Source organism: Falco peregrinus, chromosome 7 (genome assembly GCF_023634155.1).
Source record: "Falco peregrinus isolate bFalPer1 chromosome 7, bFalPer1.pri, whole genome shotgun sequence".
NCBI classification, from domain to species: domain Eukaryota; kingdom Metazoa; phylum Chordata; class Aves; order Falconiformes; family Falconidae; genus Falco; species Falco peregrinus.
Window position 1 is genome coordinate 67,078,396 of NC_073727.1, and position 19,954 is coordinate 67,098,349.

The 19,954-nt window shown below is 39.8% G+C and overlaps 1 protein-coding gene across 11 annotated transcripts in view; it reads left to right on the top strand.

The window, feature by feature from the left end:
• The window catches only part of MYT1L (myelin transcription factor 1 like), a 305,452-nt gene that overhangs the window by 269,436 nt on the left and 16,062 nt on the right, over positions 1-19,954 (top strand). For all 11 annotated transcript variants that reach the window (XM_027787854.2, XM_027787853.2, XM_027787855.2 and 8 more), the window contains 3 exons: positions 2,860-2,922; positions 7,770-7,853; positions 9,197-9,418. In XM_027787854.2, coding sequence (XP_027643655.1) covers positions 2,860-2,922; positions 7,770-7,853; positions 9,197-9,418 — 369 coding nt within the window. The remainder of the gene's footprint in view (positions 1-2,859; positions 2,923-7,769; positions 7,854-9,196; positions 9,419-19,954) is intronic.

Here is a 19,954-nt window from a genome sequence, read left to right on the forward strand (position 1 = left end):
CAGACTCAATTCCAATGGTGCAAGGACTTGTAGATATCTCCTTGTCTAATCTGCTTAGGATAGCAAATAAATGTTGTAATAAACTTATAGGTGAAACAGACTGCTGTATATCTGCATCCTGTATTTCCCAGTGGTTATAAGCACTTCCCACAGAATGGAAACAGCAGTAAATAGAGACATTCAAGGTTTTTAAAATATTCTTACCAGTTGCACTAAACTCTCATTTCATCTGTTACATTTAGGTCAATATAAGCTTATGACTGGAAAAAAAAATTTAGTGCCAAAATCAAAATCTGAAAGGTCTTTCTAAAATCCTTGCCTACATAAAAAATCTCTTCCAGTTTAATCAAAAGTATGATTTTAAATTGGTGTGAACTGTACAGAGCTCTCTGTGAATATTCCTAGTTCAATTTACAGCAGTATGAGTTCTTCAGAAGCTTCAGTTGCTTAAGTTATTTTTTTTTAAATGACACAGAAATAAGCTATTTTTAAAATTCTGTAAGACTGTCCAAATAGTTGAGGTGTAATGGTCTAATTTTAAAACTGATTGATTAGAGAGACCGGTGCCTCTTATAAATCCTGTTTGTTAAGACACTATTAATCATGCCTGCCTGTAGCAAAAGTCTTGGAAAAGATGAGAAAAAACATCGTTCAGTTTTGATAATAGCTTATTCTCAAAAGGATTGAAAAATCTGAAGAGGAAAATGGTGGCTTCAAATAGCATGGGTTCATGAAGCAGGAATGCTTGTAGTACCTCAGACAGACTGCAGAGGAGCAGTCTCATGGCTCCTTGTTCTTTATTCATTTAAATGCCATAGACATTTAAAGCCAAAGTTTAGTCAACTCCTTTAATTAATTCTTATTTTCATATCTTTTAATTCACCATCTTCAGAGGCTTCAGTCAGGCTTCAGTGATGCAGCTGGTCTTGATGGAAATAGGAAATAGGCATTGTAAATCACTGAAGATTCCTATCATTGTAAAACAAATGAAATGAGATTGTCTCTCTGCAGATCTCAAAACATTTGCCAAAAATAAAAATAAATAATGAGAACATGAAATATTTAGATATGAAGTATTTAAAATATAAGAGCCTTTATCTAAAAAACCTTAACGATTTAATTTTTTAATTTAAAGAAATAGCCAAACTGTGATAGCCAAGGGCAGACACAGCAAAGTGTAAATGGTAAGGGCCATACAGACTGAGATACGACTTCTTCACCAAGGGCCACATTTTCACCTAATTTGTGTCAGAAGAACCTATGCAAAAATGGGGGGTTTTGTTTTTCTAGAAGCAGAAGGATTGATGTATGATGTCAACCCATATATTGACCTTTGAGATAGTAAGACTCACAGTAATACACCTTCTAGCCAAGATCATGGTCTTACTCTTGGTCCTGCACAAAGACATAAGCAAGAGGAAAGGTGAATTATCTTTAAGGATGTTGCTTAGACTTGTTGTCCAAAGCACACAGGCTGTTTGTTATATGGAAAAGTAACTTCAATGATGTGGTGAACCCCAGAGGTGTTACCAGCTTGCATCCTGGAAGTCCTGCCATAGTTTAATGTTTTCTATAGAATAAGTGACTTGGTCTGGATGAAGACTGTACTCCGTTTAACAAATTCCAGTTCTATTTATCTTTTTCAAGGTTGTGTTAATCATGTTTCAAGTTTGGCCCTTCTGTGGTCCTCAGAAGTAGGTAACGTTTACTAGCTTTAAAGAGCTAAAGTTCATCTTCATGGAATGTGAAAACCCCATTGAACTGAATTCTGGGTTGCTTAATTCCTGATTTTAAGAAACTTTCAAGTCTCAGCAGAAACCTTTGAGAAACAGAAGTTTACCAGTATGGAAGAACTTTGAGGAAAGCACACATGTAACTATCTAACTAAAGGGTGAAAGCCAAGTCTGCATCAACTCTGATTCAAATGGTGAAAGAGTTCAATGTTGTGGAAATCTGATGTTTCAGAATGCAACATCTGAAGCTGTGCACATGCTTTTTTGAATTTGAATGCTTTCTTCAAACAAAGCCGTAAAGCTTGGCTAAAATTTGAAACTCAGGCTCAAGAAAAGTGACTTTTTGGAATTCATGTAGCATTTGTCTGTTCAGTAAAATGACTATAAATTAATTTTTCCTTTGTCTTTTCTGTGATTTGGTGTAGCAGTTCAAATACCAGCTAATGATATTACTTAGCATTACAATTTAGCATATTCTGTGGTGATCGCAATCATCTTTGCAATGTAGAAAAAAACATCCATTTTCTTTGATGACTCTAATGTCATTCGACTACTAGAAATTCCACTGATGGCTGTATCAGTGACTGTCTGGTGCTGTAGCTTGGTGTTAGGGTGGATTTCTCTTTCTCTGCAAGAGGCCAGCATTACTTCCCCGTCTACACATTTCCTTTTCCTTAGGCATTTCCTTCACTTCATGGAGAGGTGGAGGAGTCTCTCCATGGTGCGACCTCATGCCACTGTGCAGTAGGATTAGAGCAATAGCTCTGATGGAAAACAGAACAGCTTGCTTAGCCATTACCTAAGCATACACCATGGGGATATTCCATTTGCTGTCAACCCTGCTCATTCCTGGTGGTGCGGGGATGTCAGGCTCTAATCTGCTGATACTGGAGTTACCAGAAAGTGTCTGAGTGGGCAGGTGAGGAATAGCAAAGTTAAACATTTTATGAATGAAGAAAGCACATTTGTCCCCGGTGTGGAATTAAGCTTAGGTTTAGCAATGGCTAGAGGTCCCCAGGGCTGGCACCTGTGGAAACAAGGACTGAGCCAATGAATATTTTTTAATGGGCGGTTACATCTTTCCTGTCAGTAACAGTGCTCCATATCTCTTCCATTATTATTCTAGGTGTCCCACCCCTGGGTGTGATGGCTCTGGGCATATTACTGGAAATTATGCTTCACATCGAAGGTATGTAAAGAGAAGGCTTTGTTCTTTAAGTCAAACAACGGAAGGGCTAGAAGGGACCTCAACAGACCTCTCTTCCCTCTCTCAATAGTGAAGTAGCATTGAGTGCTGTACATAGACATGGGCTGGTCTAACTCATTCTGTTTACCACCAATGAATAACATTTCTCAGCTTCAGCATGGCTCACTACCCAAATAGGTAGGAATGTTTTTGCTAATATCTATCAAAACCTTTGCAGAAAATTAATCTAGTTTTAATACCTTCTCTGTTAGCCCAGGGAAGCAATTCAACATTCATAAATTTCTGCTGTTTTACATTCTGAATGACTTCGTTCTTCTCCTCACAGTCTTACTTTTCTGGACTCAAATCCTATTCCTGCATTTTTTTTTCCCTACAAATTATATTTCTTGATTGTTCCTGTCAGTCTCTTCCAGGCTCCCTCCATATTTCTTGAAAAGCAAAACTGGACCCAGTTCTCTACCTCCTTTCCCAGCTGAAGCCTTACCAGATTTAATCAGAGAGAAAAAGTACCTATTTCATCTAATTGCACCAGTCTTGTTAGTTAGTACAGGCTTGTTTTTAAATCTCAATGCATTGCACATAATTATGTCACGACAAGAGAGTGGAAACAGAAATTTATGGATGAAAGCTGTTACTTTAACTGCCTAAACTGTAACTGTGATCCTTACCAAGGGCCAAAGAAAACTTCCCATTTACTAGTTAGGGTATTGTTGGTAACCCCAAATCAATTCTGGTGGCACCGCTGTAATGTTACGCATGCTGTGTAATTAGCAATTCCCCTGTGGCTATTTGAGAACTGTAAAATCAGTAGAGAAGGGCTGCAGCATATTTTGTAAATAGCTGTCCATTGTTTAATCGAAGAATAATTGTGTAGCCCACCTCTCTTCTTAGTAAAGGCTCTTTACTGCCATGCATACTGTTGGGTCTGGATATTTGCTTGCTTCACCAAGTCTCTGTAGTTTTACAGTTGGCTATAACCAGTCAATACACAAATTCCCAGCTAAAAATGTATTCCTACTAAAAGCAATTAACTGTTTAAAGTCAAAACATAAATAACACAGAGATTGGGAATGTGCCATACATTTACATGCTGGAAAAATGAAAGATCACAGTAACAACTTCCATAATGCACAGTTAGACATCAAAAGTACAAATAACATTATAAAGGAGAAGATGTAAACATTTTAAAAGTACTTACGTGATGTAGGGGATTAAATCACACTTTCAAAGGGATTTAAGGTCAGGTGTAGAACTACATTTAACTATATGTGGATTTATCAACTCCCTCCTCTACCAGCACTATGCTTGGTGTAGCTATGTCCCGACTTTGTTGTTTCAGGAAGCTGTTTACATACTCGGTCATCTATTTAACCAGAAACAGGCAGAACATTGAAGGTGCAGCTGGCAAAGTGTCACAAACAAGCAACCTAAAAGCTGGCAAGGTTAGCATGGGAGAACCACTGCATGTCAGATCATCCTGGCCACTGTAGGACCACAACATGAGCTGGATGGTAGTAGCTACTCTTGCCTGTAAATCTTTACATTCTTGTATTTTTGCATATGAGTGCTGGACAACGATTTTATTTGATTCTGCAGCATACTCAGTACACATAAAGATATAAAAGATAATTCTGCAAAACCAAGTGATGTGAAATTTGTCCAGTCCACTGGGATTTAACACATTCAACCTTTTGAAATGCCACCATGTCTATACTGACCACACAACTCCTTCGTTTCTCTTCCAAAAGGCCTCTGGTAGCCCCGGGTCCTTGGGTACCTGCAGGCATGGGAGCACTGACACTGAAGGAATAATGTCTTCTGTGCTTAAAACCATCGATGTCCCCAGGAGACCTGTCACATTTACACAGAGCCAGCCCCACACTGTTTGGGTCACGATACCTGTCAAGACCATTTCTGAGGCAGTGAGGCTGGCTGGCCAAAATGCACACTCTTCAAAAGGGCAGCAAACCAGTAGCCTAAATCCAGAGTGGTTACCTATGAAAGACCCCACAGTGCATTCACTTTTAAGGTTTTTAATTCCCACACTGAAAATTAGCATTTACATCTGCTTGCATCTGAGTTAGCATTTTTGTTTGCATTTGATACCATCACTTACAACCCTTTCCGTTTCAGAAGGAAAGGAATGACAAACTTCTCTCCTAAATGGCTGCCAAAATGCCTAGGTATCATCTATATTTAAAATGGCTCCTCAACAGCAAGCACAGATGAAGGCAGATTTAACTCTGCCATAACTCTGCAGTTCCACGTGCCCATTCAATGTATTGCAAGAAGTTATATCAGCATATAATGGTGTCGAAATTCCCTAGATGTCTTTTATCTTCATATATAAGGAATTAAACTGATATAAAAATGAATTAATGTTTACTTTGTAATAGCTTTTCATTATTATAGGATAAAAAAAAAATAAACCAAAGGCTCATCCTTCACATATGTTTTCTTGGTGAATCTGCTGTCAGAGGAAAAATGAATTAATCATAACCTCAGAATCTGTCTGTTGGAGATGTCTGTTTAGAGGACCTGAAAGGTCTTAGAATTTTCTAATAAATCATAGTGCCGGAATAGAAAGATCTATTGCAAAAATATGTTGCACCGAAATACCAATAAGTACGTGATAATTAAATTGATTTAATATGTAGAAAACATTAAATCATTAGTCAAGGCAGAAGCTCTTCGTTCAGATATTGTTATGAAAATGTCATCATCTACAAGCATACCCATCTGTACACCTACTAAAAAAAATGTTGTTTTCTGAGGCATTTCTATTAACTATTTAATTTTCATAGGCAAAACCTAATGATTCTTACACAGTGGGTACGATGGGTCTCACAGGTAAGCTAGGGATATCTGTAACTCCTGTCCTTTCCCCTTCATTTCCAGATTTTTCTGTAATCCCATTTTTCTGCCCATACAAGACAGCAACAAACCAACCTGTTCCCAAACTGCCCCCTTGCCCCAGAGCCTGCTACCTGTTATTCTAAACCTCTCAGGCTTTCTTTCTCCTGCCTCTGTCTTCTTAGAGATTATGATATTTTTATTTCTGAAGAAAACTGTTTTTAGTTTTGGCACAGGATTTCTGAGATTTAGTTTCTGCACAGGGAACTATGGTACTTCAGTGTGCACTGTGCAAGTTGGAATAAACAGCAGCTTGCTTTAAAAAGGAGAATGGTCAGCTGCATTTAAACTAGAAAATGAAATGGGATGAAAGCACAGCTCCAAGCGTCAGACTACAGGTGCCTACACTATTAATTTGTTAGTATGTCCCCTGGCATGGTACTGACCCAGGGACACTGAAACTCTTCCAGGCAATTCTCAGACATGATTTGGGGCTCAGCATGGGTCCGGATCATTCTTCATAAGCAATATGGGTGGAGCTGTCCTGCTCACAAAGACAGAGAGTTTAGTTGTACTGATGTGACCTGGCTGGTCTTCGGTCAAAACAGCAGTTCTGGGTCCCTCCCGTTTACCACTGTAGATGTAGCCATGCCATCTCACTAGAAGTTCCTAGGTAATACACTATGTCCAATATCTTGTGCTAACATTCTTCCCTTTCTTTAATTGATTTATTTATGACTTTGCAGCATGTAAACTCTATTTTTGTCTATTTTTCATTTACTGCCACAGAATTCTGTCTGTGATTGCATCACCCTTTTCTCTGCTTGATTGCAGAAGGTGCGATTGCATCACCTTCTCTCAGTCTTCACTGGTCTTGACAAGACAAAGTAACTGAAAATTTTGCTACCAGTGTTTCTGCCTCTTCTTCCTGACAACAGGACCTATTGTACAACACTGAAGTACCTTTTGTCATGCTGGAAAAACAAATAAAAATTAATCTCCTATTTTGTTTTCTTCTCGACAGAAAATTTTCTTTGTTAACACTAATTTGTCTCTCATCTCAATACTTTTGAAGGTGGTGTTCTACTAATGGATTTCTTTTTTAATGTTGATATGTTAAGATGGAAATTATATTTAAACAGAGGACAAAGCATGATTTTTTGATAGACATATTTGTGTCCTTGGATAGCAACTACTTTAAAAAAATCTTTAAATATCTGTTGTCAAGTTTACTAAATGCTTTCTATGATGAATTCTTCATATGCAAAGGACAAGCTGAGCTTATAAAATCTTGGAGTAGATATATCTTTTTCCATGTTGTGTAGTTAAAAACAACATTCTCAGTGTCTAGTTAAAGCTAACATTGCTTAACCTAACATGTAACTTTGTCTCTACTAAATCTTTTTGTCTGGGTGAGTTCTGAGCACTGAAACTCTTTCTCAGGAAGGCACTGTACAGCTCTCAGCTCTGCCACTTTTTTATTCAACTGTTCTACAGGATTCTTACGTGACATTTGAGAAGGTCTGATAGTGTTCCTAATGCGCTCCCTACAGAAATCTTTAGTCTTACCAAGAGATCCAAAGACTCCTTTTGAGCCTGTTCTTCCATCCCTCTCGGACATACAGAGGACGTGATGTCTCTCAGCCCTGAAATACTGACTTCTGTTCCTTGTAAAGCTGTCGCTGCTTGCTGCTGAGTCAGCTGGAGGGACTATTAGTCAGGGAGTTCAAGAGCTCCTTTCCCTGGCTCCTTGGGGACTGCCTGTGTGTGGTCTGCACGGTGCCTGCAGTCCTGTCCTGCATCACGAACTGAGATACGCGGATTCCCCCTCGTGGCTGCATACTGCAGCTCTCCTTATTCAAACCACTTGGAAAATGGGCAGGGTTACCTGTTTTGCAGGTTTTTCGAAAGTGTATCCCTTGTAAACTGTACCCAAGAATGAGAAACTGCATTTTAAAATATTTTCTTTTACTCAGTCTTTCAGGCTGTCCGCGAGCAAAGAAAAGTGGAATCAGGATAGCACAAAGCAAGGAAGACAAAGAAGACCAAGAGCCAATTAGGTGAGAACAAATATTGTAAAAGGGCCTTCATGTGCTTTATAAATTCATACATATCTTCAGGGTTTTTATTAAGTGTTATTGTGTGATAGTTATCCAAGAGCCAAAGGCCACGCTGATTTCTATGAATGGACTGCAAGTCAAGGATCTGTGCTGATCTTTATGGCAAAGGACACAATGTTCAGCCAAGGATGCCATTCTCTATAATTTAGTAAAAGTTTTAAATATGTTTTTCACATGAAATGAACAAAATTACCTAGATCTTTAGCTCCCAAAAAACCCTTAAATGTGTTTGCATACTAAAGACAAACCATTCATGCTAAATAAAGTCGTTACAGGAATAGAGAAATGAGTATTTGTATGAGATTGCTGCAACAAATCTGACTGTTAATGCAGTCTGCAAGAGGAACAAATGCCTGCCTGTAGGTCTTAATTTCTTTTTACAAGGTTCTCTGACATCAGTGACCACTGAAGTCTGTGGATTTAGTGACTGCTTAGACCATTCAGGACTGGATCCTCGGCAGAGAGTTGCAGCCATATTTTAGTGTAGGACAAACAACAAAGTAACTGGCCTTGTTTTGACATGTGTTATGTAGTAGTGTACTGAAAAAACATTGTTTTCCTCACACATTTCACTTTGAAGATTCTAACCTGTTCCTTCTAACCCTGGTTATTTGTTTTTTAGAAGTATACGGGGCAAATGTATGGGGGAATTCCCAAGTAAGGAAAACCATCAGATGAATACGAACTGCCTTCATTGATCTCTCTAGGCTGTAGCACTAGTTTGTTATAATCTCTCCTATTCAGAGAGTGGTGAAAGGTGCTCAGCATTTCTGATGAGGTGCTATGATCACTTCATGCCTAACTGTTTATACCTAGCATTTGCAGGACTTCAGACAAGTCTTCTTTAGTTTCCATACACATAAATAAAATGTACCAAGGATTATACTAAGTAGGATTTTATGCTTATAGAGTTTTTATGGGCAATTTCCCTGCTGAGCAGAGCTCAGTAGCCAACATTTCAATTCCAGAGTGGTATTTACTGTAATGAACACCTGCAATTCAAATAGGCATCTCACTCCTTTTGCTGCTATTGCACAATACCAACAGCTGTGACTTCGTCTGCTGGCTAGCCTCCTTACAGTTTATCAAAGAACATAGTTTTTTCATAGTAGTAACGTTCTGCTTGTAATTTTACCCGCTACAGGGTATCTTGGCTATTTTTAAGACCACAATGCGTGAATGTTCTTTTCTTTTCATGTCGGGTTTATTTTGACTTTATTGTAGAGGCTACCAGGTATATGATGGCAAGACAATAAAGTTTATCTCATCTATCTGCTATCCAGATGTCCAGTTCCTGGTTGTGATGGTCAGGGTCATATAACTGGAAAATACGCATCCCATCGCAGTGCATCAGGGTGTCCTCTAGCTGCCAAAAGGCAAAAGGATGGGTACCTAAATGGCTCACAGTTCTCTTGGAAGTCAGTGAAAACGGAAGGAATGTCATGTCCAACCCCAGGATGTGATGGCTCAGGACATGTCAGTGGTAGTTTTCTTACTCATCGTAGGTGAGTAACTGGATTATATTTTTCACTTATGCTTATTATTTAAATTAGATTAGCAAAATTTGAAATACAGCTTTTTGTCATGGCATTTCTCTCTTCCTTTTGAATTCCATTATTACTTTGAAAAATAATCTTCCTACATATATTTGTAGATAACTGGATGCACAATTGTTTTTTAATGCAAGTCCTTGCAGATAGAGACCTGAATCCAAATCTATAATACACAGAAAATTTTAGGGAAAAAAGTGAGTATGACAATACTATAAGTCTGCTACTGCTTTATTGAGTGCCTCTGGACAAATTACCTTAGGATAGACTTTGTAATAAACATCTGAATTCCCTTGATTTTCAGAGATGTCAAACACATTAATTCCAAACATCAGAGCATGGAACTAAAGAATTTAAGGAACCAGTTCCTTAAATGAAGTACTTTTATTCATTTGGTAATGAAAATGTTTGCTCAAAACAATAAATGTAGAATACAACAGATTAATTCAAAATAATGGAATACAGATATGTGACAAAATAAATACAAAGCCCAATTTTTCATAAACTTAGCAAAATAAGAGAACTTCAGCAATGATATTTTTCATCGCTTTTAAAAGATTAAGGAAGAGAAAGTGGCCAGTCTATTAGAGATAAATCTTGCTGCCATTTTAGATATTAGGTCATGAGGAAGCCAGGGTGTTCTTAGAGCTTTGGGTGGAATTTTCAGCCTGGACATGATTATAATGCCAGAGCAAATTTCTTATTTTATAATCACTAATATAAAACTCTATTACTTCAAGTATGTCAAGCCAATGTGCCTAATTTCTCACCCTTCTCCAGGCAGACCTCAGCTGAACCTCTGTACCTTTAGTTAACTAAACTAACCTGATCTTGTTTTGTACTCAGTTCTAGATGTAGAGGTGAAAAGTGTAATTCTTCCTTCTCTTGCCTGTAACTATTATTTCCTTTGATTCTTTCTTTGACAGTCCTTTCTAGCTGAACTCAAAAGCCTTACCTGAAACCTCTAACTGTAACCTAAGCCTAACTGCAACCTCTCTAGACTTCGTGCACATAGTTCTTATTTATTGTTTAGGTTCAGAGTTGTTTTTCTACTCTGTGTTTGTATGGTACCTACCACGAAGGGATTCTGGCTCATGACCTGAAGTGCTACCTAAATGGTCAAATGTATTACATAGCCTGCAGCTCCCATAGGATTTAGGGAGCAGCAGATGGAAAAGCCCCAACCATTTGTGCCGATGTCCAAATGTGGATTTAAGTTTCTGACTTTCAGTAAAATATCAGTATTGGTGTTCATATCCAAGTTTAGCTTTCTTCATAATGGTGTAACATTTATTTAACTCACAGAGATCTGTCATTAAAATTTTGCAATTATTTTACCTTTAGTGGAAAGGTACAATATAATTACTGAGAGATTGCTTTCAAGGAGTATTTACATAGTATTTACATTTTCAAGGAGAAGATTCTTGCAACAAGAATAACTGACTTCTAAAAGAAACACACTGATACTAAATATAATTGTTCTTCAAAATTAAAGGGCAAATGGTACTTGAAGGGTTTGTGGTTTGTTTTTTTTTCTATAGGAACGTTTTCGTGAAAAAAAACCCAATAAAATTCAATTTTTTTAATTTTTTTTTTTTTTTTGCAATAGAGAAACCTAAATATGACATTGTCCTGGTTTTCAGGTTTCCGTTATGCACATACTAGCCATGTGCTTCCTTGAGTACCATTATCTTAAGCAGAAACTGAGACATGTAAAAGGCTTACCTTGTAAGACCAGTTTTGGGGCAAAAAGGTCCATTGTTAAGAGGAGAGCACTAGATGAAAGTTTGCTTAAAAAGACTCACTGAAGTAGACTGAGCTTACTTAATTATCTTCATGTAACAAAGTGCTGATATTCTAAGTTGTGTGAGCAAGTTTAGCCATTTCTTGAAGCATCTAAGCTATAGCAATATTGATAACAAGCCATATTATTTTAAAGATATGATTAATTCTTGTAGAATTCTTAAGATGCTGTTAAAAGGGCTTAGTTAATTTTCTCACACAAATAAAAGGGCTTGGAGCTGTTTTAGATGCCTTAGGATAAGTTACGTGGCCTCCAGCTGTTGCTCAGAAAGGTAGGTCCAGTGCCATATTTATCAGCCTTAGGAGATATGTCTTCTCAAACGGCATTTCGTACCTGTATATGGAAAACTGAATTGAACTCTGCACAGAGGGTTCAACTTCAGAACAATTCACCTACTTTAAGAATCTGCTTGTGGGTGAACAAGATGCATTTACTTTTCTTTCGGTGAATGGAGTCTATGGGTCCTGGATAGTTGCTCACCTCACTCAGTGAAGTAGACACCTGCCTTTAATCAGAGTTGTATCCTAAATGTCACTGAGTGTGTCAATGGGGAGTGGGATTCCCCTGCCCATGAATAGGTACTTTATACCATTTGAAGTGTTCATAGGGCGTGCAAGGTGGCCGTACTGGGTTGGTAGAAGTGACTGAAGATTTGTGAGAAACTCCCGTTCTTTGATTATGGCAGCTGAGAGCTGACCATGGCTCACAGGGGATCTGGAAGGGTGCTGGTCTTGGTAAACGAATGGGCCCCAGAGCTCCATGGCCGCTTTGCCACATAGTTCCCATGCAGACATTTAAACCTAGGTGTCCTAATCTGGAGTTCAGTCCCACCTAAACCACAGACTAAGAATTTCCTCACCTAAGGATGAAATATTCCCTCACTTTTAATGTATCCATTTCATTAGGCTGTGGTCTCATCTTCTACCTCTGACAACATTTTGCTGTACAGCTGTGGCTGTAAATCTCAAACTCTGTCTTCTGAAAAGAAGCAGTGCTGTGACAGCTGCACACTGAGACCAGGCTGATGTACAGTGTTTTGCAGGCATAGATGTGTTCAGCATGCGTGGGGAGAAAGCAGGGCTAAGACCATTAACTGAGTCAGTAAAAGCTCCTTGGGAGGTAGTAGGTAAAAGTCTTAATTTTTGTCAGGATGGATTGCTTTTCTCCTAATAGGTTATTTTTCTTCCCCAGTACAAGTGTTTTTCTATCAGCAGACTTCTCAAAGCACATGTATTAATTGCAGGTGTAGTTATCCTTAATGTGTTATTTGAGATTTTTATATTCTGCTGTATGCCATTATCCAAGCAGCTGTACTATGGGAACTGGAACAACAGACTGCCTTGTGAGAATGATGCCAACTGTTGAATTTATTTTTATATATATATATATGAGAGAAGTTTTTGAGGCAAAGATTTCTTAGAGCTGCTGTTGCACTTTGTACACATAGTGTCATTCCACTGATATCAATGGACCCTGGAAACGATTCACAAGGGCTGGTAAATCAGCCTTTAAGTAGTTAAAAACCTGCTCTAACCGGTATCACATAGCCTGGAATTTAAATTTGTGTGTATTTGTTTGTACATGCTTCTGAAGCAGAAATAAGTAGTCAGTGGAAAAAGTCACATATTTCAGTAAATTTGAATCCTACCCTACGAACAAAGGCACCAGCAGAGGCTTCTGTTTTTTTAATGTTTGCCATGCCTGTCTGCAGAAATTTCTATGGATAGTTTTATTTTGTCAAGGAGTTTGCACAGGAAAGAATAGCAACAGAGGGTTATCAGTAGGGACTTGAAGCATAGGATTAAGAGTACTGTGCTTCAAAAAGGCGCCTGTGCTAGCAGGAGAGGCCAGTGTGAAATTAGGTGACCTATCAGCAATATGAAAATGAATTGGAAGCCATGTAAGCATGGAGTCAGTAGATAGGTAAATGACATAGGTTATATTGAAATGTAAATTAGTTATTGTATTACAGCTTTCCAGTTTGGTTCCTGAACAGGCCCTTACATCCCCATACTTAATTTAAGAAAATTTTTCTGGATGGCATCATTTCCAATACTGTAATCTGGGGGAACTCAGAATATAGTTGGATTTAGCAACCCTGGTCCTTAGCACAGGAGGGGAAATGTGCTTGGGCTGACTTTAGTGGAAATTACATGCAGAAATGCCTTTTCAGATCTAAAACAATGTTCTTGCTCCCATCTCCTGCCCATTTTTATTTAAATCAGTGTTCACCCATTTCAAACACAGTAATGTGGCTTTTAAATTCCCTTTACTATGGAGAACTGTTGCTGTTTAATCCCGGTAGGGAGCTCAGCCCTGCACAGCTGCTCGCTTGCTCACTCCCAGCAGAATGGGGGAGAGAATCTGAAGGGTGAAAGTGAGAAAACTCGTGGGTTGAGACAAAGACAGTTTAATAAGCAAAGCAAGAGCCACACACACAAGCAAAGCAAAACAAAGAATTAATTCACTACTTCCCACCAGCAGGAAGGCATGCAGCCATCCCCAGGAAAGTAGGGCTCCATCACGTGTAACAGTGACTTAGAAAGACAAACACTGTATCTCTGAATGCCCCCCCTTCCTCCTTCTTCCCCCTACTTTATATGCTGAGCATGACGTCATATGGTCTGGGATATCCCTTGGGTCAGCTGGGGTCGGCTGTCCCGGCTGTGCCCCCTCCCAGCTCCTTGTGCACCCCCAGCCTGCTCACTGGTGGGGTGGGGTGAGGTGAGGAGCAGCAAAGTCCTTGCCTCAGTGCAAGCCTGCTCAGCAGTAACAAATGCATCCCTGGGTTATCAACACTTTTCAGCACAAATCCAAAACACAGCCCCATACTAGCTACTGTGAAGAAAATTAACTCTATCCCAGCCAAAACCAGTACAAAATCATATGCTAGTAGAGCTATAATATACAAGAGATGATCAAATTGTAAGTATTTTCCCCATTTACAAGCTAATGCTAAATAAAGATGAAAATGTACAGAAGGGGAGTTTTTCTTTAGTGTACTCTACCCTTGCTGAGGACAATGGGTCTCCCAGATCTGTAAACAAGTTTATAGAATAATTTTGTATTTGGGCAGCAAGGGCACGCTACTGTGTTTGCAAAATGTCTAGTGTGCTGGGAGGAAGTAATAAGTAATGGACATCATGCAGTGCCTTTTCCCTTCTGAAGGGATGTATGTAGAAATTGTGAGGTGGTTATGGGAAACGTTTACCTATGACAGTTATGGTCTATCGACTTCACGCACAGGAAGGTTTAGTTGATGGTAAGGCTGTCAGAAAGCCTGCAGAAAGATAATAGCAGCACACTCAGATCAGCCATTGCCCCATGTGTATGTCCTGAGGTGAAGGAGCACTGCCGGCGTTGTTTCTCCTAAATGTTCTAGGTTGGTCACAGCTCTGAGCTGCACAGCTGCATTGCTAAGCTTGGGAACAGGCAAAGATGAAAAGACAAAAAGATTAAAGCTCAAGACAGGAGCTGCCCTCTGCAGCTTCTTGCTAGAAGCAGGCAGATACTGACACTCACACAGATCCTCAGAGAACCTCTGAGCTCCCAAACACTGAAAGCATTCAGGACATGTCAAATGTGAGGGAAGGAGGACGGAGATAGAGATTTTCATGTGCAGATCCTTTTTCTCATGAAATAGGCTTTGCTAGAAATAGATATTGTATAAAAAACCTGTGTCATCGACCTCAGCTCCTGAAGGAAAGGTTTGCAAGTGCCACCTACAGTCAAACCTCCTGGTGCTCAGGGCTGCAGCTTGAGCCTGTGTCCATGAGTGCCAAAGGGGCAGCAGGTCTATAATCCAGATGCTTTGATGTGCATCTAGCATGTGATCTGCAAACATATGCGAGTGGCTGCAAATTTGCTCCTAAATTACTGTAGAGCTTTCAATCTTTGTTTACCTAAAGCCACATCCTCTCTTAGCATCAGCATTTTTCAGCTTCAGCTCCTAAAAACGTAAAAATACATAGCATTAGTTCAGTGAATGAGTCTTTTGGAAATAAGCTATATGGTTAAAAAGGGCATAGGGAGGCTTTGTATTATTCTGATTTTTTTTTTTTTTTGTACATAGACTGGCAAGCTCTGTTATTTGAGCAAAATCAGTGCTGCAGAGTCTTGGACCTGAAGTAGTCTTTGTGTTGACGTAGTGTTGTATGAGGCCTATAGTTAAGACAGCAGGACTTACATTACACTAAGTTGTCTGAATTCTAAATGCCAGCTAGTCCTTTTGGTTCGTGGATAAATGAATGTGCCCAGAATTTTGATGGAGGTAATCAGTTCCTAGCAGGTGTTGGCCTTTTGGCAGGATAGGAAGCTTATTTGAAATAAAGCCTGAATTTAAAAAAAATAATAATATCAGATATTTGCAAATAAATGTAGAGAGAAAACTGAGAAGCGTTATTAAACAACTGAAAATATAATGTTGTTATATCAGATCTGAGATTCCATATATACATATATATATATATACGGTGCAGCATTCACTGTGGACTAATGCAATTTAAATATATCAGAAGGTGCATACTAATACTGTGGTTCAGTGATGTTAACCACAGCGCAAAAATGAGATATGTCATGATAAAATACCTTGTGTAAAAAACAACAAAAACCAATTCATAGAATCACAGAATACCAGGCTGGAAGGGACCTCAAGGATCTCTGATCCAACCTTTCTTGGCACAAGCATGGTCTAGACAAGATGGCCCAGCACCCTGTCCAGACAAACCTCAAAAGTGTCTAGTGCTAGGGAATCTACCACTTCCCTGGGGAGATTATTCCAGTGGCTGATTGTTCTCATTGTGCAGAACTTTCCTCTTGTGTCCAGTTGGAATCTTCTCAGGAGTAACTTGTGCCCATTACCCCTCATCTTTCCCTTGTGACTCCTTGTAAAAAGGGAGTCTCCATCCTCTTTGTAGCCACCCTTTAAATACTGGAACATGATGATAAGGTCTCCCCTAAGCCTTTCTTCATGTGGCTTCCCAGCCCTTTGATCATCTTTGTGGGCCTTCTCCGGACCTTCTCCAGCCTCTCCACATATTTTTTGTATAGCAGGGACCAAAACTGAACAGGGTATTCCAAGTGTGGCCTGATAAGCACTAAGTAGAATGGGATAATGACTTCTTTATCATTGCTGGTGGTGCCCTTGTTGATGCAGCCCAGCATCCTGTTGGCTTTCTTTGCCGCTGCAGCACACTGTTCACCCATATTGACCTTGTTGTCCCCCACGACCCCTAGGTCCCTTTTCCACAGATCTGCTCCCCATCCAGGTAGATCCCAGCCTGTGCTGTGCTCCTGAATTATGTTTTCCCAGGTGCAAGACCATACATTTTTCTTTGTTGAACTTCATAAGGTTCTTTCTAGCTCACTCTTCCAGCCTATCCAGGTCTTCCTGCAAGGTGGCTCTCCCTTCCAAAGTGTCCACTTCCCCACTCAGGTTTGGTATCATCAATAAGCTTCATCAGGGTCGACTTGATGCCATCATCCCGATCTCTTATGAGATGTTAAACAGCATTTGGCCTAATATCAGTCCCTGGAGGACACCACATGTGACAGGTTGCCAGTTTGAAAAGGGGCTATTTACTGCCACCCTCTGGGTGCTGCCTGCCAGCCAGCACCCCACCCGCCACACGGACCACTTGTCTAGGCTGTTACACATTACCTTCTCTAGGAGGAGGCTATGGGAAACTGTGTCAGAAACCTTGGAGAAATCCAGGTAGACAATATCCACCACTATCCCCACATCAGCAAGCAAGTTACTTTGTTGTAGAAGACAATCAGTTTTGTCAAGCACGATCTGCCCTTGGTGAATCTGTGCTGGCTTTTCCCAATCACATGCTTCATTTGACTTGTGACAGCCCCCAGGAGGATTTGTTCCATAACTTTCCCAGAGACTAAAGTAAGACTCATGGGCCTACAATTTCCTGCATTGTCCTTTAAGCCCTTCTTGTAGATGGGGGTGACATTAGCTCTCTTCCAGTCTTCTGGGACGTGCCCCAGTTGCCACAACTTCTCAAAGATTATGGAGTGGCCTCACAATGACATCAGACGGATCTTTTAACACCCTCAGGTGGATATTGTCAGGGCCCATCAGTTTGTAGGGGTCAAGCTTCTGTAATGGTTCACACGCCAACCTATCCTTCACTGACGGTGGGTCTGTGGCTGAATCAACCTGGATTTTTGTTCCCAAGGCCAGGGGCTCAACAGTGCTGCTGAAGACAGAGGTGAAGAAAGGTTTGAGAATTTCTGCCTTTTCAGCATTGCTGGTGGACTGATTCACCTCTCCTGTTTAACAGTGGGCCAGTATTTTCCTTCTGTTTCTGCTTGTTGTTTACATAGCTGAACAACCCTTTCTTGTAGTTATTGACATCTCTGTCCAATTTCAATTTGAGCTGAGCTTCTGCTTTTCTAATGCACCTCTGCATGCCCTGGCAATGCCCTTGTAGTTCTCAACAGGTATTCATCTGCTTTTCCATGTCTGGTACGCTTCTCTCTCTGTTTTAAGCTGACTGAGAAACTTGCAGTTAAGCCAGTTGTGAGCATCCTTTAAAACACAAAGAATCCAAACTGCCAGATGAATTCTCAAGATGCTCTAAACTTCCAAAATACCATGTTTGTGGTGAATTTGTGTCCAGCAATTATATCTGTAGGGAACCAAAGGTTAAAAAGCACTTTTGAAAGGTATTCCTATGCTACGTTGAAAATAACGTTGAAAATGATAAAAACTTTGCAGAGAGGAAATATTTCTTGTTCTTCCATTTATGTATTTATAAAACATAAATATTATCAAACTCCACATTTGTAAGAAGCTTTTAATATGCAACTCATTAAATTATTTGATAGCATCTATTTCTAGGCAGGTCTCCTGTCAAGTCAACTCTTGCCCTTTGTTTCATTTGTTGCTACACTAAGTTGACGGAGTGCCACTTCTGAGTCAAAATTAATTCACTCTTAATTCCCATTGTTTCACTTTTTCCCTGGTAGGTTTTTTAAGTTGCTTAGGGTATTTGTTTGTTTTTCATCTGCCTGTCCCCTCCCTACCATTGACTTATTTTGATGTTTCCCACCTCTTTTTTTTTTTTTTTCTTACAAGCTTTATGTCACAATTCAGCAGGAGAAAGTCATACAATGTAAAGGGTATAGAAAAACAAACCAAACTCACTGCATTTAACAGTAATTACAACTGACAATGATAAGTGTCATCATGGTGACATTGCTGAAAGATGACAGACATGCAAATGTGCTGACATTTCCAAGAAGGCAAAGAGAGAAACATGACAATAAAATGTAATAATGATATACATAAAAAAAGAAAAATATTGAACGGGAATCTGTGAGGTGGATCCTGCAGTACAAAGGATATTTTTACATAGGAATTTTGTGTTGACCCATAAGCTCAAGGGAGAAGGTTCTTTCTAAATTGCTTTTCAATACCTTCCTGTTCCCATCCTCCTCCTCCTCTCCTGCTGCATCTGTGCTGGCACTCTTCCCTTCTCTGTCCCCATGGCTCCTGTTTGGTCTTTCTTCCTACTTCTGTGCTTCTCAGTCCTCAGCATTTGAGGGAGCTGGCCCTCAGGTAGCTTCTCCTGAGCACTGGGAGAACAGGACAGGTGGTCTCACTGGTGTTGCTTCCAGCAAGCAGCCCTCTGCTCTGGCCCCTGCAGCCACACAAAGTATGTGGAGGCTCTGGCAGCCAAACACTAACTCACATTTACTGAGCATGTCCTAGTGACAGTCTGTCAGAGGTATATGATTCTGCCAAATCTACATTTGCTTTCATGAGGACAGCAGAATGCCTCTCTAAACTCAGAGCAGTACCCCATGAAATGTCAAGTTTTGCTCCAATTCACAATTAGAGAAATTCACTGAATCATTTGGGGTTGATCCCTGCCCCCCCCCCCCCCCCCCCCCCCCACACACACACACACTGCTTCCAGTACGTTCAAAACAAGATATATGGACAAAACAGTAGTATACAAGTATATTCTGAGGAATGGAAATTTTTTTCCTATGACGTTTGGAGAAAAACTGAGCCTGGCCAGACACCTACCATGGAAGATTTCAGACAGATCAGTTAAAATTTGGCAAAAGTCTGAAGTGACTAAATGCAGAGCCTGGTTGATGTAAAGAATTAGGCCTTTTGACTGTGGGTAGTTTTGCCAGCTTTTTTCATTACGAGCTGGAAAGATGGAGTAGCATTTTAATCAGATGTATAGTCTATTAAACTGGAAGGCTCCTAACAGAGAGCTAATCTAAAAGGACTTAAGAGGTTTACTTACCTTGGGAAAGTCAAGAAGAAAATAATATGAAATTCATATTAGAAAAAGCAGACTGCACAATATAAACAAGAAAAATCATTTTGCTGAGCAGACCTGACAAATGCCAGCAGACGGTAATTTGTACAGGTGCTTGCAATGTGACATCTCCTTGATTTCAGACACTTAGCAGAAGCTCTCTGATTATAATCCTGTTTGTCCTCATTCCAGACATAGCCCATAAAAAAGCAGAGATGACTGGATGGCTTTTCAGATTTCAGGTGGGACAAATTTTCCACTTGTACCTTTTTCTCTCTGCTGTCTATACAAGTGCCTGGAGAAACTGTGCTTCATTTTAAGTGCCTAAGTGAGCTGGACTTGGTCACTAGATAGATCACTTGAAATATGGAATGGCCTAAGAGCACTAATCAGGGG